This window comes from Lathamus discolor, chromosome 7, assembly GCF_037157495.1.
Source record: "Lathamus discolor isolate bLatDis1 chromosome 7, bLatDis1.hap1, whole genome shotgun sequence".
Taxonomy (NCBI): domain Eukaryota; kingdom Metazoa; phylum Chordata; class Aves; order Psittaciformes; family Psittacidae; genus Lathamus; species Lathamus discolor.
Window position 1 is genome coordinate 13,244,855 of NC_088890.1, and position 23,595 is coordinate 13,268,449.

A 23,595-nucleotide genomic window follows, 5' to 3' on the forward strand; every position below is an offset into this window, starting at 1 on the left:
AAAACATCTCCGTTGAGATAAGCCTTGGCCTGACTGTCAGGCTAGCTTATTTACCACAGCAACAGTGCAATGAAGCCAACTGCATTGATAAGCCACAGTTTGGTGCTGAGCAACATGCTTAGGCTTTGTTAGCTGAAGAATCTAAAACATCACATGGATGGGATACCTCCATTCCTACATCAAAACAACAGTCCTGTGCTTATTGTCCTGATTTACAGATTATCTTTCTGAATCAGATGAAGTGTTACTTCATGTAGTCTATCATGTTACTATAGGAAAATAACCAATAGGTGCATTTCCGTTGAAACTGGAAATGAAATATCCTGCATGTTTCTGTTCTATTTCTAATCACATCCAGCTGTGTGCTATTGCTAAAGAAAATCCTGACTAAACTCAGGCACCTGAACTGAACAAGAACACTTCAATAGCAAATAGTATTTAAGAAGAAACTGAATTGCATGGAAAGACTCCAAATCATAGACAACAGTTTTGAAAGTTTAATCTGGAAGTTGCTTAATTAAATTATAAAATCAGAAACTAGCTAATCAAAGACATAGATTTTCCTACTATTTCACTAGGGTCTTCTTTTTTTTCTTAATTCAGTTATCATCATCATCTTTTCTGCTCTTGGGGAACACCAGTTCCCTCATGCAAGAACTTTCGAGTTGCTCAGGATCCACAGCCACTGGCTTTCAACCACCTTTGGAGAAGCCCATGGTATGTCGTTGCTCTATCTGAGATAAGCTTTGCTAAGAAACATTGGACCTTCCAACCTGGTATTCTGTGATTCTAACCAGGGTAGCCTGAATCATTCTTCAGCTTACAGGGCCAAGAGTAAGGTTCAGGCTACCTCTGTCTTGCTCTAACTTAGCAAGTTCTACCACCACTGCAGCGGTGATCTCGCCAGGGAAATATCCCAGTCACACACAGGGATAGAGTCCCTACCTGCTTTCAGATGTTTGGCAGGGATTTGAAGAGGTCTTGTTTCTTTCTTTTCCTGTAGGTAGGTGGATTTTGCTACCAGAACACAGGCTCAGAGTTAAGGGACCTCTTCTTGTCATGGTGTCTGTTTACTGAGGCTTAGTACTAACACATATGGTCGGCATGAACCGCGTTTCAGGAGCTGACCATTTTAATGCAAACTGTGAGTCGCTACAAGCATAGCAATAGCTGGGTATCCTACAAGATACCTACAGCAAGATACCTATGTACAGAGTCTGGACATAAAAGCCGCAGATAATCCTTGCACAACATTTCCATTGTCATCCACAGAAACTCACTAAGCAAATAGGTAGAAACCAGTTAGATAAGAACAGCACGAGATCCAGGGCCTCTGCCATGCAACGCCTGCATTAGAACTGTACTTTTGGTCTCATTCCTAGCTGTTCTATTGTCTGCTCTTCTTTGTAGCAGAACGAATTGAAATAAGGATTGTAAAAATGCATACCTTCTGAATGCTTGAACTGTTGGAGAACACATGGTCAATCCAAACTCATAACACAAGGCAGTGTTTCCTACAGACTGGAAAATATCCATAAAGACTATGACTTATGAGTACTTTTCTAGTTTACTGGGCAGTTCACTGATGTTTTATCCTTTGCATCTATGGCACAGGTTCAGTGTGGATCTAGGCACTCACATACTGCATACTTATAAATGCCATACTTATTTTATGGCATATCTTTTTATAATCTGGTAAAGTTCATATTTTTAATGTAACAAATTATATGTGAAGCTATTAGTTATGCTCTTCAAATACAATGAGAGTCAGTAGCAGAGATGCCCATTTTTCACTTGTATAAATATTAAAGAAAATTATAAATATTAATCCAAGGCACTCCTTTTCTTTTTTTCCCTGAATTCATATACATTCACATAGATCTCTTCTGCTTTGTAGCAGGTCCTAAGGCTGCGCATAGGCTTTCAGGGACAGAGATGCCCTTTCTCTGCTTGCTAAATGCCTTGTTCAGACATCTCCTGCTGTAAAACTGAGGCTCTCAGATGGCACCACAGTAGGAGAGAAAATAAATGCTACTAAGCATATTCAACTTTGCCACAGCCACCACTGAGTTTCGTACCATTACATTCATTTCATTGTGACTTACATTTAAACTGTACTCGCAGCCTGCTTAAATATGTTAAGAATTATCCTGAGGGACTGTAGTAAAACGTAGTCATGTTTATTTGTAATTGCTACAAAATGGTTTACAAAATTGTTAGTGTCTTTTATTATGCCAGCTACTGAAGCACTTGCCTGTTAATTAGAGAAATTTCAGCTGTCATAGCTGGCAATTATAGCTTCTGTATCACTGTCTGTTATGAATAGTCAATGAGAGCTGATTAATATGCATGAGTAGCAGTATATAGTGCGCGCACTGGAGCACAGTGCGGCAGCCGGCAGAGCGGCAGAGGGAGTGCTGTGTGCTGGCAGGGAAGGACGGAGGGAGAGCACGAAAGGAGAGAGCACAGTCGCTCTGCAGCAGCCTGTGTGAGACCACCGGGAAGCGCTGCGGTCCAGCCCGCTCACCTGGGTTCTCAGGGATACCTGCATGCATGCTTGCTAACAGAGATCGCTGTGGCTGCTCTGGTGAATAAGGAAGATTATTTCTGCCACTTACTTAAACATGGGATGCAGCCTGTGCACTCTGCAGAAGCAAGAGGAACAGTACAAGTTACTGTATGAAGTTTGTCAGGTAAAGAATTAGATTTCATTTCTAGAAACAAATATTCTCTTTTGGGCTTGTGACCACTGTTAATGACAGGGAAAACAGAATACCAAAAAGTGCTTACACAAGTGGCAGTGAAAGGGAGATTGCCTTATTGATAAGTGTATGAGAATGATTATGTTTTTATGATGTACCTTCCCATTCCCACTTGCAGAATATGCAGTTATTTAAATATATGCTGTTATACATCAGACTTTTTACAAAACTTTCCATCACAAAACAGGACTCTGTTGTTAATTTCTCCAGTGTGCATTAGGGAAAATTTCTTAACAAAGATCATGGCTTGGTCACACACTCTTTGAACAAGTTAGGGAAGATGTGCAAAGAATGGATTGTATCTGTTTATGAGCACATACAGACACTTCTTTCTGGGCAAGGCACTCATTCAGAGCTCAGTGTGGTCTTTAAGTGTCTATTCTTGTCAATGTAAGTTTATGACTAGTTGTAGTTTTTCCACCTTGTAGACATGCCAGCTAAAAAAAAGTTAGATTTGACAGCAAAGTAAAACAGTTCTACAGATCTTTATATATCAACTTACTCATTGAGCATCTGATAAGTGTTCTAAAAATGTGATAACACATTATCCTCTATTACAGAAATGTTGTTTCCTGTTTCTGCTTTTTCCTTCTGTCTGTTTCTGAAATTTCTCACTCTGTCACATCTGAAGTACGATTTGGACCAAACAGTGTGATGGAATCATGCATAGCAATGGCCAGGTGTTTAGGATCACACTCCTACAGCTCTCTCTTGAAATAATCATAGATAGCTTATGATAACCTCTGCAAACGTGAAGTGGGTTCTCTGTATGAACACTTCAGATGATACACAGAAGCTGCCGAGCTCCTTCCAGCTGTACTCTACCACCTTGCCACTCCTGAGGTGGTTTAGAGTAAGTGACAATGACGGGCAGTCACAGGGGTGTCGAGCTGGTTGGCATTTCCCTGCGCTGCTGTGTTCAGCGCTCACCGGCAGAGGGGATTGCTCAGTGGAGTGAAAGAAATCCTGTGTCCTCGCAGTGTCACCCCCTGCATCTCATCCCAGATACTGATGTCACTGACAACAAAGTGAATAAAATATGTGGTTTGTATGTTACGCTGGTAGGGAAGTGATTAAATTTTAAAGGCATAGTTCTGATCTCATCTTTGCTCGCTCACCCAAAGGACACTCACGCTTTGTGGAAGAAAAAAAACTTGTGAAAGCAAATAGGAAGATATGTCTACTGTCATTTCTATTTATAATGGCTCACTTCCACTTGCTAAGCTCCTATGCATGTGATGGTGGGAAGAATTTTGGAGATAGGTAATCAGGTTTCTCAGACTTTATGCGGTACTGACAACTAGTTTCGGATGCTGTCTACAGCAGCAGACCTGGTGCCCAGTGTCGCTTCTGCGAATGCTCTGTTCAGATCAGGCAGTGGCTGTGGTAGTAGTTACTTATCCCGCAAGGTCACCAAGTTTTCATTCAGTGTGGGTTTAAGGATTGTGAATCACATTCAGAAGTGCAACAACCAGAACAAACTCAGACAACAACAACTTACGAATGTTTTGATTGTTTAGGAAGCTTGCACAATTGTTATTGAGAAATGAAGGTGGCAGAGAACCTTTGCAAGTTACTGACATCTCTCAACAGATGCAGGACAACATTCTTTAAATACACATCCTTAAAAATCAGTCACAGGAACAGTTTCACTGATATCTGAGCTGACTGAACTATCCAGTGCTGGCTGCAGGTGCAGATCCCCTGACATTAGGTTGGATTTAGAAATGAACCTGCAAAGTGCTGCAGCCTTGTTTCAACAATGTGTGGAGCACAGGCCACAGCACTTATGATTAACTTTAAGCAGGGAAGTCCTTTGGGAAACATGGTTGGAATACCCCCAGCTTCCACAGAAGTGAGAGGTACATGTAATCTTATAAAGCTGGGATTTCTAACATAGTAGAACCTGAATTATTTAAGACTATAATCCCCGATTATTCCAGAATATAAATTATTGCATAAAATTATTTTAGCAGGGTGCTATTTTGATTTCTCTGTTTCACAAGATAGGAGGGAGGGAATCCTATACCTTGTGGACTACATCCAGATAATTAAATGTCACTGGAACTATAAAAATGCATCCTAATGTAACCTGCACATAAAAGCCATCACTTAAAATTTAATGGTGAGGGAAATGAAGAATCATTGTCATGTAAAATAGCAGAATATAAAAGACAAAAGTTGCAATATATGCTAGTGAGAACAAAGACCTCTTATGATGGTTTTATTTGGTATCATCCATGTAACCCTAATATCAGGTGATAAGATGACATTGCCATTTCTGAGAAAGCTAGAAGAAGCTTTTATTAAAGTCTGAGTTAGACAAAATTTGCATAACTTGGTTTCAGGAAATACCGAGCATTGTTACAACTAAATCTCCTTAGCCTTATTTTGTATAAGTTCGTGACTCTGAGATGTGGGAATTCCAAAAACACTTGCAAGAATCAATAATAGGACATAACTGCACTTTCTCTATTAGTCCAAGAGCTTTAGCGTGGCTGGGAAATTAATGCTTCAATAAATTACAATTCCAGAAGGTCCAGTACGTCTGGCTCTGTAAGTCCTCATAACAGAGAGCACAAAGAGGATCAAATATACCAGGGCTCAGGCTTTATCCCTTCCTCATCCATAGATAATTCAAAGAGATCCTCTTCATTAAGGGCTTTGGCACATTGCCTACAATTTCTTTTTGGGCTGCTGCGAGCTTAATGATGCAGAACAATGGTCTTCCCTCTTGTTGAACACATACCTTATTGTACCTTTAATCACATCATAAAAACCAAATTAAGACACCTCGTCATTAAAGTCTATTGTGGCTGTGCATATCAGTGCTTTGTATTAGATACAAAGGGGACTGAGGCAGCTTGAAATCTTGATGCAGAACAATGTCACTGACAATAAGCGTGCTTGTGGCAGCAACATGATGCACATAATATCTTAGATGTATCCTGAGGTTTGCTTCCCAGTTGCATGCAGCATATGAAATGAAGTAATGATATGCTATTAGATTTTGGGGTTCTACTTAAATGGAAAATTTCTTCAGAAGATTTTAAAGATTAGGAAAATAGACGGAGAAGGGGGAAGAAAGAAAACCAGAAAATTGGGAGGGTGTTTTAGACCAGTTCACTTTTCACAATGTCATCAGCTCCTGTACAAACAATAACAGAAATAAGGGCTTTTCCCTTTGAAGGCCAATTCCTGGAGGACCAAAAAGTAATTTTTATTGAAGGAAACTTACAGAAGAATGAACCATCTGAGAGCACTTCTGAGTTTGTAAACTAAAACGATTCAGATCTCAGCTTAGGAAACTTTCTCAGTACCTGTTTCCCACTAAGCACATGTTCACACACAGTCTGGGAGGTGTGAAATCATTTCCTAAATGGACACTTGGTATTTTCAAGGATCAGAACATAGAATTTTAAATCACAGATGACCAAAACTGCACAAATATTGCTCAAAATGCTGTTACCTAGGAGTCAGAATGGTGGGAGTTCATCCAGTTCTCATGGTGGGAATATACCATAAAAAATACCCATCAAAACTGGCACCTCCAGCTGAGAAATCATGTGATCAGTGAGTATGGAGACTAACTCCTTCCTCCAGGCCGTCCCTCCAGAATAAGGATAGAAACGCTGGCAGGAAACAAGCTCATGTTGCCACTGCCCTTGCTTCAGATGAGCCAAGGTCAGAAGATTTCTGCCTCCATGGTTGTTGAGCTGGCAACTTCCACAAATACTAAAGTTCATATATAAATAAACAGTTGTAGTGACCTTTTAGTGTTTTAGTAACTTGAAAGCCCCGTTCACATGCTGTCGGCCTGGCACATCTCTGAGACAATTACAAATGACTGTGGGTAAAAACAATAGTGGGCAAGCTGGATTTGTATTTTAAACTAGACTAAGATACGACACAGCCAAGGTTATAAAGCACCAAGGTCAGCATACAAATTACTGTTCTAATGAGAAGATGGTAGTGATGAGGAACTAACTGACACTATATTTCATTGGCAACTTCCAGCAGCATCACTTGCAAGGAAGGCTATTCCTTCAACAGAACTTGCACACAAACCAGTTGCACTGAGATGATCATTGATTCAGGTCCCTTCACCATTAGAATTCTATTCACATGTTTAGATCTGCAAAAATTAGACTAAAATAATCAGTCATTAAGAAAGCCTGATGTAAGGATGTAGTCTAACTAGACTTAAATCTACTGAGCAGTGATGTGATCCTAAATCAGGGCTAAAATGAAGCTTGACAAAATAAGTGTGCAGCTCAAAAAAATTCTAATCAAAACTGTAAGATTTGGGAAACCAAAATAATTGCCTCTGTACATATGTTTTTCACACCCTCAAATTTAATTAGGCAGCCAGAGAATTAGTTGGTCTACATATCAGTAGTTTTCCATGTTAAAACTGGACTGGTTGTGCCAATTATAGTAAACTGGTCTGCTTGAAATACACTGTATGGTTTCAGATACTCTGTATGTACAATCTGTGCTGCAGCTGAAATTAAGAGTAGTGTTGAAGTTATATTCTGTTACTTCACTACCATTAAACTTGACCTCAATAACAGTTATGAACCTATCACACTTACTTCAAAGTAGGCATGTGTTTGCTTAAACAAGATGTTAATTCCAAGGGCTTTGTTCTAGACAAGGTTTTCTACTGCTGAATTAGTTCAGCTGAAGAAAAACTCTGCTTGACAGACTGGAGACTCATAATCTTCAGAAAACTGCCCTTTAATGATTGTGGCGCCTGTCTGTAGCTCAGAAGTCCCCTTTCTTAATTAGACATTTACCAGAAACTGGCAATTGAAATTTTCCTCTTCACTTGATGATGAATAATGCAATGCCTCTGTCAAAAAAGTATCTTCCAGAGAAATCCTGTTGCATGTTAGAGGAATATTTTGGCCACTAAAGGAAAATAAACAAGATGTGATATGAAATAAAATGCCTAATGGTCACCCGTGATATAAATGGGTAATCTGACATGCTGTGCATGTGGAATATTTTATTGCTACATAATCTTCCTAAAATCTACGGTGCCTTTCTTCTTTATGTTGAGCAGATAAAATGCTTAACCAAAGCACAGATTTATTTGGATTTTTTTTTAGGTGATAAATGATTGAAAAGATGAGTTTTGTAATGCTTTACACTTACACATCTGTTTAACGCTATGAAGCAGGTGGCAGGAAGTCACAAGGGAGAAGGCACTAGGGACAATCACGCTGTGCTTTACTGTCACATGTCAGACATGGGCTGGGAAAAAGGAAACATATGGAGTAATGAAAAAGTGCAGATTTAATAAATGTGTTTTGGTGTGTTCATTAATAATGAAACAAAAGGTCAGGTTTCATTTTCACTAGGACGGGACAACTTTTCATTTATACATACATAGGGATTGTTCCTTTTGGAAACTCAGTGAGTAAATGTAGACAGGTCCAGCCAGCCCTCCCAAGCTCAGTATGAGTTCGGGATTTGACAGAATAAATAATATAAAATACACATGAACTTTAAACACCACTACAATATTCAGTACTTTAGACAGTGACTATTGAAGGAAGCCTTCCTATTAACACATCGTATCTTCAGGAAAAAAGGCAGAGGCCACCATCTAAAAGACAAATGGTTAAACATCGTGGCAGTGCTTTCTTACTCGTATCAAGAATTCTGGATATGGACATGTTGTAGGTGATTGAACACATTGTCCACTGGCTTTACACTGAGACACCCCCTTAGCTGCATTCAGTAGCACTCTATTTCTCAAACGCTACCATCAGACTCCTTGGGAACCCTTGAGAAATAAGTGTTCTGCTTCACAGAAAGAATAATTTTATGGTCAGGCTAAAACTACATTTGATTTATGCATAATTTTCCTGGATCATGTGCATTTACAGTGAGTAAAGTGTCTGACCTGACAGCATCTGCCTAACTGTCAGCAATTTTAGCCAAGAAAAGGAGAATGAAGGTGTTTCTATCAATAGGACACTATGAAATGTTATGCCATGGCCAGGCAGGATGGACTGGAAGGATAAAGTGAGGAGGTGGTGGGACTCCTACCTGCGCAACACCTTCTGAGGTTAGTTTTCTTCAGCCAAAACCACAGCTCTGCTTCAGGAAGTGGATGGCCCAAGATGACAAAGCCTACTCTGCAGATACCAGGTAGCTACTGAAGCAGCAGGCCCTCTTACTGACAAACCCACTTGCATCTGTCACTGCTGCCTGGTTGCCAGATAACAGCACTGGGTGATTTTTCCATCTTTTCTTGGCACCAACTTAAATAACCCTCTTCAACTCAGATTATCTTCAGAGCTACCCACAATTGCTCTTTCCCTGTCTTACATCACTGAGACATTTGTGGCATAAGGCAGGGAGTGGGAGGATGGACTTAAAAGCTACAAATGATGAGCAACAGTGCTGAAATGGTAATGTCATGAATTGGAATGGTCTGAAACATAGTGTCTTGCGGATCAGTGTCCAGATTTCAGTTGTGGTGTGCTCTCATGTGACCTTGGGTAGATGACTAACTTGGAATGTGTTTCGTTTTCTCATCTGTACAATACACTTTGTGTCTCTTTGCTTGGAGCAGGCTTTCCAGAGGAGACACTTTGTTCTCTGTTTGCATAGACTGATATGCTACTAAAATAACAGTAGTATTACTTCAAGGCCTGGTCTATACACCAACTTGAACTACTCTGTTTATAATTGAGGTATGGTGTTAAACAGTTCCAGGCTATCAACTATTTGAGCAGTAGGTGCTAAAAAAGCATGGCAGGAGAAAACTCCCTCTAAATACATCTTACCCCATTTTCAAAGCACCCTCTGCAAGCCACTGTTGGAGAAAGGGCTACAGGGACTTTGGCCTGAGTCATGCAAATAATTGGTTTCTTATGTTACTCCAATGTAGCTTAAATCCACGTAACATTACACCCTCAACTGAACAGATTAATCTTTTTATGCTATTTACTATCATTGTGTATTCTAGTAAACATAAACATAGAGAAACGCAGCTATTTTAGAAGTTCTCCTTCATACCAATACTGTAATTTGCTTACTAGGCGACTACACAGATGTAGGTTTTGCCTTTTGGGAAGAGTACATAGGAGAAGGGCGAGAGCATTTTGATGTAATGTGCCAGCAGCAGAAGCCCAAGGTGCCAGACTGGAGGCACAGTGCTATACACGGATAAATCTGAAGAATGAGAGAAGGGGGGTAATTGCACTTGCTGATTCTGGTCATTAGTAATTCATGATTAGTTATGGCTGTCATTTGTACCTCACTCACAAATATAATTGATTGGCTCCCTCGGGGTCATGCTACTGAAATGGCAGAGTCATTAAAAAGGGAGCGCCTGTAAATTTCTGGTTTTCACATGGACCAGGGTTATTAAGCCATGAACAGAAACACTAAAGATTACTTTTTTAATGCTGAAAGAATATAGAGAAGTACTTCTGCCCTGATAGAAAGCCATTTAACATGATGAATGCGTATTTAAGAAAAAGGGTTCCAAATAAACTTTGCTTATAAAGAAAGTACAAGGTCTCACGGTCCCCAGCGTTAGTCTAAATCTGTTTTCATTCCCTCTGGTTCTGAGTTGTGATACATAGGGGTGGAGCCTGAGACTCCAACCAAAAGCAGGCACATCTTAGTATGCTATAAACAGTGCTAGCGTTGCCCTGTTAATACGTAAATGTGCTAATTACTTGCAGAATAAATATTCCTTTATTTCAAGAGTCTTTCTCCCAAGATTTTCCATTTGGAAGTTAAAGGTTTAGAGAACAAATGTATTCTGTACTTTAAAGTAAAGAATTTTTCTTTGGTCTTAACTATTTTGTCATGGATGGCTCACAAGGCAGAAGGGAAATGCACACACATGGAAACAGTCTATTACTAAACAGTATAATTCTGGTTTTTGGAAAAGAGAGAGACTGTCCATATGAGGGAAATAAAAGAGGGATTAGATGGGGCTGCAAGAAGAATTAACCTGTATTTTGAACCTGCTTTCTCCAGTTCCTGAGGAAGAGGGGGTTTAGAAAATGGGCTTTTTGCTGCTCCAGTTTCTTTAAAAATCTTTAAAGTTCTGCTGCTTTTTCTTAATATGCAGACTTCTTAAGAACTTGCTAAAGAAGTGAATCAGACCATAAAGAGCGTTTAAATGGAGCACAGACGTCTGTAGTCTAAAAGAACTAGCATTTTTATAGTGCACTTCCCAAGGATTTGCATGAATTTCTACAAAGAAAAGCTGCTTACTCATTCTTAAGCAAAAAAGTTTTTTTCTCTGTGACGTTTGTGAAGCACAGAAGAACCAACAAGCCGTACAATGCATACAAATGTTTACCATTCATGACATTAAACCCATATAAATCAGTCTAATTTGATGGATGGAAAAATAATTTTCTTGTATTGAAAACCTTTCTAGTATCTGTTGTGTACTACCAACATCCAGCAAACAATGTTATACGCTATTTAAGCAAAAATAAAGTACAAAATAATTAGAACTACACACCGTAAACTTTTCATGCACAGAGATTTTCTGGCTTTCTCAACCTTTCAGTTCACTACTTCCACGAGTGGCCAGAGTTACTTCATCGGTACTATTGCAAAGGATGTTTGCTCATGCTTAAATGCAGAACTTCTCACCTACATTGAGTATCCTGCCTCAGTAGGTTCTGCAAAGCTTTCTAGCACAGCCCTGTCCTGATGCCCTTATATCACCCTCCAGGTCAGTTCAAGGAGCACCTTTCTTGTGTAAATAACCCAGGCGTGTAAATTCTGCTAGCGCAGGAACAGAGAAAGAACAGACACCACGTTTTCTGTAAGCATTGTATCAGAAGGAACAGAAAATAAGAACTGATGGTAACCAGCAGGAAATTTTGTCTGTGTAAACAAGTGGCACATTTTGACACACCTGAAAGCCCACAGTTTATGTCTGCCATCAAGAAAGTGGCAATCAGGCTTCTCTACCCACCCAGAAAAGTAAAACATGTAAATCGCTTACTTTGCTAAATAATTAAACAGTAGCTAGTGATAAAACGACATGTATGTAGCCTACACAACCGTGTACTACCATATCAAAATACTTTCCTCATGCCTCAGACAAAAGTAAGAGTGTGTTTCCTAGGAACAGAGCGCAGTTCTGTAGTCTCAGCCGTGGCTGCAAACTATCTGTGCCTTGCCCAGGACCAGCCTTGTCCTCTCTGTGTGAAGGCTGGAAGGCTCCCAGCCTCCGGAACCTGTGCCAAATTTGACCTCAGGAGGATCTGGCCTGAAATTAGCATCTAAACAGCGGCAGTTGGCTTGGGGATTGCTGGAGGATCCCAAACCTCCCAGTACAAAATTTGTTAAAAGTAAAAGCACATACATACAGTTTAAAACAACATGAGAAAGTCTGTGCTCACAAAAGGAATTTCACTGTGACATATAGCCAGAATTAATAGATTTCCACAGGATGGATGCCAGGCATTTCACACAGCTCTGACAGAGAGAAGCTGTTGTATATCCAATGCCTTACACTCTTTCAGCACCATAAAATTATCTGGAAAGCCACTTCCTAGCTCAGTTGTGCAAATTCTTCACAAGCCTAAAAAGACGTCAGTTCCTGGTTTTCTTCCTTTTCTCCTTGTTGATTTGCCCACCACCGATATGTTCTTTCTCCCTCTCCAGTGGCCATGTGTAGTGTTAGCATAGTATACTCTATAATACATATGCATCCAACATTAGATGATGCAGGTTAATAATATATTGTATCTAACAACCTACTTAATAAGTAGCTATCAATGCAAGAGAGATTTGAACAGAGACTCAAGAATGCACTTGGGTCTTACCAACACTACACCCAGCAAGATCCTGCTGCACATTTTTAATCATTTTATCTCCAAGACAGCACTAAAACATTTCCAGCCTTTTTCATGGCTCTTAGATGCTTGGTCTTAAGGTATAGTCATGTTGTACTTACTGCTTTCACATCTCCTAACTGTCATGGGTTGTTGTTCAGCAGTTTCACCTGGTGTTTAAGGTTGGACAGTGAAGTTCATCTGCTGCTTCCATTTTTGGCCAGATACAGCATATAGTTTTACTTTGCAATTTTACCTTATTTGGCTATGATTACTTTTTTTTTTAACATTATCACAGGTTGGCCATGCCAGTTGAATACTGATGGCACACTCAGCTTCATAACATCTTGCTTTTTTATTAATCTATGTTTCACTCAGTGCTTGAACTAAGTTATTGCAAAGGCAAAACTCCCGATGACTTTAGTGAGCATGACATCAAGCTCAAGGGACTGTCTTATTTTCATTCCAAGTATTAAAAGAAAACTTCCAGAAGAACCTGAACTCCCAGACAGGATCATGCTGTGTTTACGTATAGATTTCTTGCTGCCTTTACAGCAGCCTACTTTTGTGCAGCCTACTTTTGTGCAAAAGAACATAATATATAGTATATACTATAAATTAAAATATTATAAATACTATTCTATTTCATAAACATTACATAATTTATATTTAAAAAAAACTTGAGCATCCCATCCTTATTTGCTGTATGGTCTTAATTCAGAGTATTTATCTCTGTGTCTCATGCAGATGCTGAGCCTGTCTGGCTCCACCACAAATTTCATCAAGGTCCATTCAGTTCAGTTTAACATCATACACTGCAGATAACTACAGCTTTCTCCATATTCAGTAAATTTCCAATGCAAAGAAGATCCAAAACTAAGCATTTCAACATTTCAGACAAGTTAATTTATCCATCTTTTGTGCCATGAAAGATCCCATTGTCTCTGTCACATGGCATGTTCCTAAGAAATTATGCATATTTGTAGGTTTTGGCACTCTTCTGAAGCATTCATTTGCATGGATATTTTTTTCCTGTGTTATTTCAGATGTAACTATTTTTAAGGAAGAATTTTGCTGAGCACAACTGAACAGCATTAGGAATGAATTCTGTGATTATAGAGCCACTGGGATTTTTTTTTTTAACAATTGAAACTATACAGATGTATTTATTGGCTTTTAAGCACTGGGAATAATTGTCAATTGTGATGAATTTTCCAGACAGAAACTAAACATCTTAATATCATCTATTTGCTAAAGTATCAAAGGATTCAGGATTAGCCACAAGTACTACTTCTACATGGACACCAGAAATAAGGCCATTGGGATCATCATATTTTTCTTCTGCATCATTTCTGTACTACTAAAAATAAAATACTAATACTTGCTACTTTTTCTAGCTGGAAAAAGCAATTTAGCTCTGTTATACATAAGCTGACTTGAGAATTATGAGGTTTTGTTATCCAGATATTTCAGCATTCCCTTCCTCATTTCAATGGAAAATTATATTATTGATGTGCTGGGATGGGAAATACTAAAAAAAAACAGTAAATACAAACTATTCACTACTTGGTATTTACCTCATAATGTGTCCATTTTTTCAGTTGCCAGATTCAGAGTGTAATTTCCCTGCTGTAAATCACTTTAGAGCACATTTTTGCACCATTACTAATTGTTCCATCATTCCACATTCAGAATCTAAATGGTTAATAGTGATAGCTCTGTGCAATCCATTAACTCTTACTTTGTTAGTGCAGTTCTGAACACATCTAATAGGTCAGCAGTGCACCACACTGACCAAGACTGCTGACAAAAACAGAAACCTGAAGAGCTAAAAGGATTTCACTCAGTTTGGGTTTAGGAATTGGTCTCTTAGAAGAGATGCACAGACTGATCCTGAAGCCATTCACTATGTGAAACGGCTACTGTCCATGGGACCATATTTTAGCAGTGGGTTAAGAAACCCATAATAATAACAATACAGTGAGTTATGTTTTCATTTTACTATAATCATTGCCATCTTATCAAGCCCATGATATAAAATTGTATGTACATCAAATATAAATCCCCCTTTAGAATTATTTATGTATCATGCTCTGCAGAGTCCTACTATTCTGAAATGCCCACGTAGAGATTGTTGAATACAAATCCCCACAGAAATGATCAGTTCTGACCTGGAGCCGGCAATACTAGATGAAAGGCTCTGGCAGAGCAGACCTGATGCTATCCATTACTTACAGCACTTGTAACGTCCCTGCCCGCAGGTTTTCTCCAGCCCCTCCACTGGGGCTATCCTTGTAGCTAATGAAGCAGAACAAGACGAGCACATGTTCCTCAACAGTCTAATTCACTGCCCAGGACCTACAGTTAAGCCACTGATGAATGGGCATTTGTGGAAACCTGCAGGTATCAGTTCTGCCGGCAGAGAGGGCACTCAGTGATGCAGTAGGCAGGCCCATAAAATGATGAGTATCACCAGAAAGTCACAAACCTTTTCTACACAAGGTTTCCTTTGCAGGAGGAGAGGTATTAGATTAACACTTAGCTGGTTTTCATCCCTAAGTCTAAAATGTGGTCTCAGGTCCTTCTGCCTGGCTGTGCAGCACTCTTTTTTCATTGCATTATCAGCTTGTAGAAAGCAGTCAGAATACTGCTTAGAAATAACTCCTGCAGTTAACAACTTACGATACATTCAGACTGCCGCCTGTTCCCTGCACGATACCAGCCTGACTTTGAAGTTACAATTATTTATATAGCAGTTGCATACAAAAGCACAGAGGACGCCAGACTATGGATTTGCAAAACCAAAGTGTCCTAAGTAACCTGAACTAAAATGCAGGCCTGTACCGAAGTGTCTGTAATCCAAGTTCCTCACAATATTGGGTAATAAACCAGGAAGCTATATCCTTTGCATGATTTTACCAGGCTTTAGCATAAAGATGTAGAAAGCAGCTCATGTGAAAAGTTTCCTGTTCAAGAGTTATTCTGTTCAAGAGCACATTTCTGAAGAACACTGCAGTGAATGCAATTTAGATTCTATGATTTTGATTGCTTGCTGGATTTAGTTGTACAGAAAAAAAAAAAAAAACCCATTAGGATTCACACAATAAAATGCGCAACATTTAATTTGCAGCAAATAATAAAACTCGAACCGTAATCAGCATTTCTTTTTTCCAGAGAAAACATTACACTGAACTTAATTTTACAGCTGTACAAATTGTTTTAAAGTAGTCTGCTCAATTGGGTGAGTTAATGATACTTAATTTGACCAGGCCAAACTTTACATGCATTACTGTGAGCCATTGTGTTCAGTGCAAGTGTTTCTGTAATGTAAATGTAATGCTAACACCTTCCATTCTCAGCTGGCTTAACAAAAAACCTGGTGTCATCACCTCTCTAAGATAAACCAGAGATGACAGCGTAAAAAGTGTTATATGCACAAGGTAATTCAGCAGGAATTTAGCCTTTTCAATCTATTCTGCACTCAAGTTAACCTTCTTCATTATCGCCCAGCATTTTGCTGTAGGCAATATGTTAAGTATGGGCTAAATTCAGTTACTGGGCTGAGTAATGTTACTCATTCAGTTGCCCAACTTACTTTAATGGAACTGAACGTGGCATAGGACAGTGTGAACTAAGTGTGACCTGATACAAGTAAAGATAGCAGAATCTGGGCATACATTTTAGAGATTCAGTCATATTCAAGAAGGTGATGTGGCAGAGTTGCCACATTATTGTACATTTCAGACATGGATAAAACTGTTTAAATGACAAAGCAGCAGCCACCACTAATACCTGAGGCTGGACACTATTGCATCTATGTCCAATCAAGGCAATTCATTATCTTTATGCCTTTGAAAGAAAAAGATACTCTTCCATGCAGACAGCAACAGTTTCCACTGTGCAACCCACACCTCTGATAACAGATAACTGTAATGCAGTTTATCGAGTGAGTAGCTGTCTGACTGCAAAGAGTACAATGCAAGACATCATTCACAAAGAAAATCTATATATAAAGCATGCTCCTTGATGAGGAGGACTTCTGCAACAGGGGTCCTTCCTGTCACTGCTAGCAGCATCTTTTAATCTGGAATTGCAGTTTATCTCTGCGTGTCAGCCAGTGCTTGCCCCAGTCCAAAGAACATGGTAACAATTATATGATAGTATGATGCTTTCAGATTGTAGCTTCACTATACAGCTTTCACAAACAAATTGCTCTGGACAGCTTCTTTTCATCTGTATTAAAATGCCAACAGTTTGCATGTTAAAAGAGTATAAAAACTTACTGGAGTTACCAGTAGTTCCCACTTTTTCTGTGACTGTTTTTGCATACGAGCCCATAGAGCATTTGTTTTTGTGGATATCTTAACAATAAATAGTCCAGATTTCAAGAGAGATCTCCATGTTGAGATGGAAGCTGCAGGAAGCAGGCACACAGTCTTTTCACTACAGTTGCCCGTTTTCAGTTCCTTCCAAACTGTTCATTGTGTTTAGCTGCCAGAAAATTACAGTCCATACAGTTGGAGACACACAGAAACATTAAAACCTCTCACAAACCAAAACTCAAAATGGGAATTGTGGTTCCGCAGCTTTATAAAAACTGACCAGTGTGACCTCATCTCCTTCACAGCCCTTGGGTACACTTTAACACTTACGGAAAAGATCATTAGAAACCATGTGCAGAAGGATGCTGAGCATGAGTGAAATGCAAAGCCACAGTGGGCTGGAATTGCTCAACACCTCTCTCTGGATCAGGAAGGACACCTCTGCTTGCCAAAGACTGAAAACTGTGTATAGAATTTAATGCCTCATTTCACTTTTGCTGCTATGAACAGAAGCTTCACTACTTTGAGACAGGAGAGATCTGTGTTCAAATTCTCTTCTCAGACCCCCACCTTCAATGTCAAGTATTGGCAGGTCTCAGTGGGGTCTCACTCATGTTTAGCAAAGATGGTCTGCAATGTATAAGGATTCATTAAGCCAGGAGATAATGGTGGTGAGATCTGGGGATGGGAAGTGACTAAGCTACACAGACAAAAAATGAGTTAAAAGCCAAAAAGCCTATGACTGTTTTTTCTTATTATTTCCCTTCAGTACCCCAGATGATGTCCATGCCCATCCCTAAGATGCAGATTTTTCTTGCAGTGACTGGGTACCACCCTGGTGCCTCATTTGAAACATTGTTTATCAGACACAAATACATAGTTTTTCAATTTCAGGTCTTCTCCCAAGAGTTCTGTTCAGCAAAAAAAGGTTAAAAGGTTAAAAAACAAACAAAATCTAGAAAAATTACCAGAGAATCAATAATTGTTCTGTTTAAACAAGGGCTGAGGGATTTCTAATCTGCAAGAAACAAACGGGATGCTGCTTTATACTTTAGCTCAAAGAGTGAGTCCAGTAAAATTAAACTATCAAAATCAAAAGCAGAGCACAAGATTTGTAAAGTTATATAGTGAAAGGGGAAAATGAGAGATGCATAACAACACATCAATAGCTCCTAGTTCTTGCTGTGTATACCTTTAGATAAAAGCTGCGACTTTTGCATTAACAGCCAAAGCCAACAAAGATATCCTTTACTTTCTGACTGTTTCTCTCATTGCTTTGCTTGCTTTCTTCCTGCAGGTCAATGGGAAGGATTTATCTAAAGCAACACATGAGCAGGCAGTGGAAGCATTCAAGACGGCAAAGGAGCCCATTGTGGTGCAGGTCCTCAGAAGAACTCCACGCACCAAGGGCTTCACTCCTGCTCACGACTGTCAGCTCGTAGATGTGGGCACACAGACAGATATCACTTTCGAACACATCATGGCTCTAAGCAAGATGGGCTCACCTACGCCACCCGTCTCTGTGCTAGACCCGTACCTCCTACCTGAAGAGTAAGTATCAGTTTGTGAAGCCCCTGAAAATCCTTGCATTCCTTCATGTGACATTTAGAAGTAGTTCATCAACTCACCTTTACTTGCTGGTGAATGCATAGCCAGAATTCATACGCCATTGAGCCATAACTCAAAACATTTTCATTTTTCCTACACATTAGCAAGCCATTACTCACATGAGTAATGCCACTAAGTCACAACATGGCCTCATAAAGCTTATTTTTTGCTGGCATTTGATGGATAAAGTTATTGCTTCTTATAATTCCTCTCACTGCCTCTTTGGGTTGCTTATGTTTTAACTTTATTTTTTATGGCTGCCATAAATTGTGTAATGCTAAGAGCTGCTACATTCTGTTCCAGTGTATTAATTACTTTATTATAACCCTGCAGCGATGTTACTCAAATAAGTTATTTTCTAGGACTAAAATTACTTACCAGTGCTGTCATGGATGTTTTAGAATCAAATTTTAATTATTGTTAATGGTAGTTTGATGCTTTTGTGCTTACAAATAAAAATGACAATTATCTGCTGGCACACACACCCCACGCCCTCACATGCTGTTCAAGAGGAAAACAGCTCCCCAAGGAACCCATGCATATTGCCTGTCATCTTGCCACGCATCTCCACAGGGGAAAAAGGAGTAGAAAGAACTCTGAACATCTCGGTTGCTGTGTATGAGAGACCCTGTTCTGGTCAATCCACAGCAGTACCTAGTTTTGAGATGATCCTGTACACTGGTGAGAGGCAGTAGCAGGGTGCACGTGTCCTGGCTGCACAGCACCGCTCTGGAATGGGAGCTTGCAGGCAGCACAAGCTCTGAACTTGGATCAGCACACAAACACATCACAGCACACCCCTCCAGACATCCCAGTCAGCACTCCTAGGAAATAGGCTTTGACTACCAACAGGCACTGATGCTTTACTGCTCCTAAGTGACTTTCATAGCATGTTAACATTCACACGTTCAGCCAGGAACTGGGCTTCTGTGTACAATGTCTGTTCCTCTCACAACTCTCAGTAATTCTGATTATTTGAAAGACAGTTCCATCGGATATTACTGCATGGCCACCTATTCCCAGCCCATTGAAAATTCAAGTGCAGCTGCATGTTTGACAAAAGGCTGTAGCTTTGAGCTTGTTTGTTGTGAGCAAGCAGCAGAGCTTAGCACACTGTGGAGAGTACACGCTTATACGAAGATCACCTACCCTGCATATCCCCAAACAAGAGGGTCTTTCAATGCCTGCAACTTTCCAACTGCAAAACCAATTACATTAGGAAAACAGCAAAGATTAATTTGTGATGAATCATTTAGGTTGCCACATGCCTGTATAATACCAGTGCTGTTGGTATTGATAAGTCCTATCAAGAAACTTCATATAGCCCCTTAATTGTTGCAACTGCTGGTATCATCAGTGGCCTTACTTTGAGCTGTAGATCTTGGTCTGAAGCACCCAGCCTGCCTTACGGCTCTCCCTGCACACAGGGGCTGTCCATTAGCTATTTGCGTGTGCTGTCACCCAGCATGTGCAAGCAAACAGAGTTGTTTTTTCCTAATGCTTCCTGTAACTTCTCCAAATCCCATTCACATTAATCTAGCCTGCATATAACAAGATGGGTATCTCAGCCAGTTAGCAGATGCTGTTACGTAAATAGCCTCACACTTAAAAGAAACATGTATCTAGTTAACGGAGAATTAAAGAGAGTTTACTTTCATTGCAGAAAGTAATTCCAGCATAGAAAAGAATGATCACAAGAGTGTTACTGCTTACAGTTTTCAAAGTATAGATAGCAAAGAGTTGGAGAGCTCAAGTTGTGTAAAGCAACATGCCAGTAGTGAATGGTAATATGAAGAGTGATGCATATTTAAATAGTATTTAACTCATTAGGCACAGCCTGTTGCATTCAAACCAATCAACAGAATGTCATTGATCCAAACAGTTGGATGGCAAATTATTTTTATAATACTTAGCAGTTGGATAAAATTTCCTGTCTTTAAGGCAAAGTAGAAATGCCAAGCAGCCAGCCAGGAATGGTTTCACTTTCATGTCTGCAAATAACCAGAGCTCACAAGTAAATAATCTAGTATTCCCTCCCATCTTGAACCCTGGCAAATACCTGCCCTCTCAGCAATCACATGGTACCCCTGACCCTACTTGGCTGCTGTGTATTTTTTCCCCAAGTCAGCTTTACATTTGGAGAAAACCCATTAGTAAATTTTAAAGCTTTTTACAAGTCTCTCATTCGTCAACAGGTGCCAAATGCTTTGGACTTCTCTTACAATACATGTAATTTTTGTTTAATACATTTATTGGTGTAAGTGGTACAATGTATTCATTAACCATGGGCAACTTCTTGGTGTGGTTGTTAGTCCATCATGTTCACAATGACTTGCTCTAAGCCCAGAATGGATTAATGTGCTAACTCTAGTTAGTACTGAGTGCTGAGTGCTGTCATAGTAAGTCCTGAGTGCTGTTCTAAAACACACCATTTTTTCCCCAGCCATCCATCAGTACATGAATACTATGACCCAAATGACTACATGGGAGGAATTCATCAAGAAATGGACCGAGATGAGTTGGAATTAGAGGTACTTGGTCTTTAGTAACTATTTCATTTACTGACAGCTTACATGCACTTGTCATGGTTTTTATTTGTATATAAAGCAAAAAGACATTTTAAAGCAGATACTTATAATGGTGCTTATTAGTTACTTTGCAGGTTGCAAACCTTACTGATACCTTTAGCAGTGTATTTGTGCACTGTGGACTGATGAGCTAGAACTTCAGTTAACAAATTAATATAAATAATGAAGTCATTGATTCCCTTCATTAAATTCTGTATAACTGTGCTGGTTTAGACTTTCCAAGTTTGTGAGTGGCAGGCACTGTCCCACATAGTCACAGTAAAAACGTGAGTTTCCCTTAAAATATTCCCCAGCTGAGAAACAGATGTTCTTGATCATATAATTTAAAGTGTTGTAAGTTTACAAGACAAGACCAGAATAGATTTGCCACTATACTAAGCTGTTCCTCCCTTTTCATATGTATACATATGTAACTTCTAAGTAATGAAAATTATAGATAATAAAAGTTGAACCAGTCATGAAGGTATGCAAGTCCATTTCCCTGCCAAATCTTTAAACATCACTTGGGATTTTAGTACTTGTATATCCCATCAGAAGTTCATCTTCAGCTTTCCCATACGTAATTTTAATAAGCTGCTCCCAGCCATTCAGAGCACAGCATATAAATTGTGGGCCTTAGTTCTGCAAGATACTTAAGCTGTACTGACCTACTGAAGTGTTTTAAATTGTTTATAATAAATAGCAGTAAAGTATCCCAATACTTCAAATACTGCCAGCAATGTCTGACCCAGCTAATCCATTCGAGTTTATCAGTAAGTGAATAGTTTACTCTTAGCTTGCTTGCACTTCTGATTTCTTAGATCCTGGCCCTGCTAATGCCTATTTGTCAAAGCAAGCAATGCTGACCTGTCTGTAGCTCTGTTTAAATCAGTGGTCCATTTATCAACAGCTTCAGTGGGAGCAGAGTTCAGATGTTCTACAAGCACAAAGTTGTTCCCTTCTAGAAAAGTGTTTGTGGGATCAAGGACTAAAACCCCATAAAAAATTTGCAAGCGGTTTTCAAATGCTGCAGATCTGGTAGCAATTCATCTCTGTATACAAACACAAATCAAAGGCAGGATAAAATCAAAGTGCCAGTAAAACAAATGCTGTTTAGCAGAATTCAAGGCCTTACTTTTCAAACAAGTGCCTTTTTTTTTCCTTAAAGAAAAACAAGTACAATATAGATTTCAGTCTTAAGGGAAAATGTAGAACAAATCAGTATTTTCTGCCAGTGTCTTCTCAAAAACTATCTTTTAGAAAATCTAATATTGAGGAGAAATTATATTGCTTCCATTAGAACGTCAACCAGTTGAGCTGGAAACAGTTTAAACACATGCACTTCAGTAGCCAGACGTTAATATGCCTTAAACCACAACATTAATAATTTTGACATTGATATAGTACTTCATGGCAAGAGGTGATCAGCTCAGTAACACAGGGAGATGAACATTAGAAAAGTCTCTGTAGCCTAATAGTGTTTCTTAAAAACCACTAAAGATTCTTGTTCAAATTGTAGAGACTGTGATCAATGGGAAGGTCAAAGTGCTAACAGGGACTCAACTGGCTAGTTGCTTTTTTGTTTGCCTTTTGATAGATATGTTTTAAAAGACCACAAAGGCACTGTTTCATTGACTGCAGCAGGAATGTCTAAAGTAAGAAAGCCATCAAGTCAGCCTTCTGGCATCCTGTGTCCATAAAGTGTGCTTTGAATTTCAATCAGAAGCTCCTCGTCTAAACTTTTATGGCCTATAACTGACTGGCTAGTGATTTGTAACAAGTAAACAAGGCAGAAACAGTGAAATACCCAAGTTCACAACAAGCTTCTGATGTAAATATCCATAGGAAAGAATTTAGGCTGGCAGTATTGCCGAGATGCCAAAATTGTGTTCTCAGTTTTACCTCTCAACATTTGTCTTAAAATGGATGACTCAGAGGTAACTGCCATATATTCCCTACTACCAAAATAAATAAAGACCATTTCTTTTCCTTTGAAGTTTCCATGCCACAAGGAAAGCGGGACTAAATCCTCAACTACTATTTTATTAGAAATTAAAAGTATATTCATTCTTCACAGAGGCCCAGCCAGAAGTCATTTCAGGCTCATAAAGGAAGAATAATGTCACTCCAGGATTCCTCGGCAGCATTATGTCTTAATATGTTTATTCAAACAAGTCTGTCCAGCTGTCAGACACACAGCCCAAGTGAGGCCTTTCTCACTGTGTTCACTTTCTCACATTACAAGGGAGAACATTCCACATCAAAAGGGGAGCTTGTTCTCTCCCATTTGACTTTCTGTCTTTATCCTTTCCTATATGCAACTTGCACTTAGGTCTTGCGTTCTTTCTGAGAACTGAACTCCGCTGAACGGCTAGTTGAGACTAAGTAAAGCTTGGGGCTGAAAACTACATGAAATGTTTGCTAACTGCTAAGAAACCTCCCTTCTGATACTGCCACTCGATCCTGGACAGAAGTAAAGCCTTCACATCAAAAGAGTGAAGTA

At 39.4% G+C, this 23,595-nt stretch overlaps 1 protein-coding gene across 2 annotated transcripts in view; it reads left to right on the forward strand.

The window, feature by feature from the left end:
* Positions 1 to 23,595, forward strand: part of PDZRN3 (PDZ domain containing ring finger 3) — a 143,187-nt gene that overhangs the window by 107,792 nt on the left and 11,800 nt on the right. The window contains exons 1-3 of one of the 2 annotated variants that reach the window (XM_065687848.1): positions 624 to 717; positions 18,215 to 18,468; positions 20,969 to 21,056. In XM_065687848.1, coding sequence (XP_065543920.1) covers positions 649 to 717; positions 18,215 to 18,468; positions 20,969 to 21,056 — 411 coding nt within the window. In that variant the 5' untranslated portion in view covers positions 624 to 648. Of the gene's footprint in view, positions 1 to 623; positions 718 to 18,214; positions 18,469 to 20,968; positions 21,057 to 23,595 lie in introns of those variants that run through there. The other variant, XM_065687847.1, reaches the window with a different exon arrangement.